The sequence below is a fragment of the Leptonychotes weddellii genome, chromosome 11 (genome assembly GCF_054177405.1).
Source record: "Leptonychotes weddellii isolate Sample4059 chromosome 11, ASM5417740v2, whole genome shotgun sequence".
In the NCBI taxonomy this organism is placed as follows: Eukaryota; Metazoa; Chordata; class Mammalia; order Carnivora; family Phocidae; genus Leptonychotes; species Leptonychotes weddellii.
In genome coordinates this window covers 59242527-59244866 of record NC_138379.1, presented here as the reverse complement: position 1 = coordinate 59244866, position 2340 = coordinate 59242527, and the positions used below count along the sequence as shown (strand labels likewise).

Genomic DNA, 2340 nt, shown 5'->3' with positions numbered 1-2340 from the left:
GTATATGGATTGTGGATTATGGGATGCCATTTGAAGTGTTGAAGAATCTATATTTAACAGAATGACCATAATCAGTTTTTTTAACCTCCTTATAATTTACTTGTAAAATGTGAAAAAAAATGAATATCATGTCATAGGATGTTAAATTAATATTAGGTGTGTTTTAGAAATATTTTCATTTTTACTTTATGATCATTATAATAATTATAAAGTAAAGGAACAGAATGGATTTAAAGTTAACTTGACCTAGCTACCCAGTAAATAGTATGAATGGTGATATCATGCAATTTCCATGCATATACTGGTTTTATAACCAGTAAAATTCTGCCAAAAGCATTAGGTTATTCTCCACAGTTGGAGGTTAGTAAGACTGGTGCCTTCTAGCCCTCAGACCCAAAGTTCCCATGGTGTTTTATACTCTTTATTCCAAGCTTCTTTTTCAGTAATCATGTAGGTATAATGTATATCCTGGTGTGGCCTAAAGAGCCATTTAATGACTGAACTTTTCAAAAGGAAAGCAAATATGGAATCATTTCCTTAGAAGGTATTTGTTCTGAACTGAGCTGGTTTTTGTTTCCCCACAGTGATGGCTGGGCGGACAGGTATGATGTGACAGATGGATATCAGCGAGAAGCTGTTGGTGGAATCACAATCAAGCTCCAATCTCCTGATGTCAAGTGGTTTGATGATTATTATCTGAAGCTCCGGCCAGAAACAAACCTTCGAAACCCTTGGTTTCAAGAATTTTGGCAGCATCGTTTTCAGTGCCGGCTGGAAGGGTTTGCACAGGAGAACAGCAAATACAACAAAACTTGCAACAGTAAGCAGATTTATTGTTTCATTTAGAGTGGATAAGGCTAAGGCTCCAATTTAAGTAAAGTGTGTCAGGGGGATAGTGGCTGTAATCTGTTAAAGAAGATGACTCTTACAGAAACAGAGTGGGTATTGCTACTTACAGTGATAAACGGACTTTGTTCTCACTAAGAAAAACATATCAGAGCAAATGTTTGCTCCGTGGAGATCTCCAACAATTTTATTATTTATATCATTCAAGAAATTGGCACTGTGCTGAGAGGATAACGTGAGCTCCAGAGAGGAAATGCTGTTGCCGTCCTTGAAGGCAAGAACTACATTCTGCTCATTTTGATTGTCTTTAGCAGTTAGCACAGCGTTAAAGACTTCGTAAGGGTTTCATATATTCTGAAGAATGAATCAGTGAACATTGAAGGACAGAGCCAATTCCCAGCAGGGATTTGTTGTGTATAGTTATTATGTTTCGGGAGACACATCTGAGCAGAGCCATGCATTCTTACATATGTATAAGGGCTTACGGTGTCCCAACTGTTGGCTTTGGTTGTAAGGGTACCAAGGTGAGAAAAACTAGTTACTGCTCTCAAGAGGTTTAGTGTCTAGAAGGGAGATAGTCATGCCAGCCAATGTTGCAATCCAGTGTTGTAAGTGGTATTATAAGAGTTAAACACGGGGTCTTGGTACTCTTATTTATAAGTTGCACATTGAAAGGGAATCTCGACTCTAATAACTGAGGTAGGGCCAATATTGATCTATATGTCAAGTTTTCAAAAAATTAAGGTTTGTTAAAATTGATAAGGGATTTGTTGAGACTGCCTTAACCCCAAATTGTGTAACAAGAACCCCATATGCATTTCCATACGAATAAAATGTTTGAGTTAGTGGTAGAGGTGTCTTTTATCCACAACACTGGAACACAACAGTGCTTTGGGGCAGTGGGTTTGAAATCCTGGCCCATAAACCAATTTCAGTTCACAGAGAAATTGTCCCATACCAGCACAAAAATGAGAATAATGGGAATGATATAGAGAATTTTTCATAATGCACTTTCCCTCCCAGTTCATGTCCATCCTATATTTTTTGGTATCAGTTCATTCTTTTCTGAAATGAAGAAGGGAGTAAATGGTGATTTGTGATTGTTTTTAAATGTAAGTTCTTGCTAAAATAAGAACTTGGCAACCTTATGTCAGTTCCTATTAGGGTAGCAGGGAGCGGAGGGATGCTGGAGTGTGGGATTTTGTACTGGTCACTGAAATCCAGAAATTACAGAAGGCTCATGGTGTGAGCCTGTGTTTGTTTCTCTCTCACTTCAGATACTGCTGTCCAAAATTTTCAAATGCTTGTTCATTTCCTTTGCTTTTATTTTTATTTTCAGGAAAAAGAAATGTGTGAGAATACATAGCATTGTGAATTCGGTTATACAATTTCAATTTTTATAGATAATTTCATATTTTTCACCATTCTATCCAGTTTTTTTTTATTTTTTATTGTTATGTTAATCACCATACATTACATCATTAGCTTTAGATG

The 2340-nt window shown here is 36.7% G+C and overlaps 1 protein-coding gene across 1 annotated transcript in view; it reads left to right on the top strand.

Annotated features, from left to right (window-relative positions):
- The first annotated feature begins 270 nt into the window (after positions 1-270).
- The window catches only part of GRM5 (glutamate metabotropic receptor 5), a 144838-nt gene continuing 142768 nt past the window's right edge, over positions 271-2340 (top strand). The window contains exons 1-2 of the mRNA XM_081797334.1: positions 271-360; positions 514-820. Of these exons, the coding sequence (XP_081653460.1) occupies positions 271-360; positions 514-820 (397 nt within the window). The remainder of the gene's footprint in view (positions 361-513; positions 821-2340) is intronic.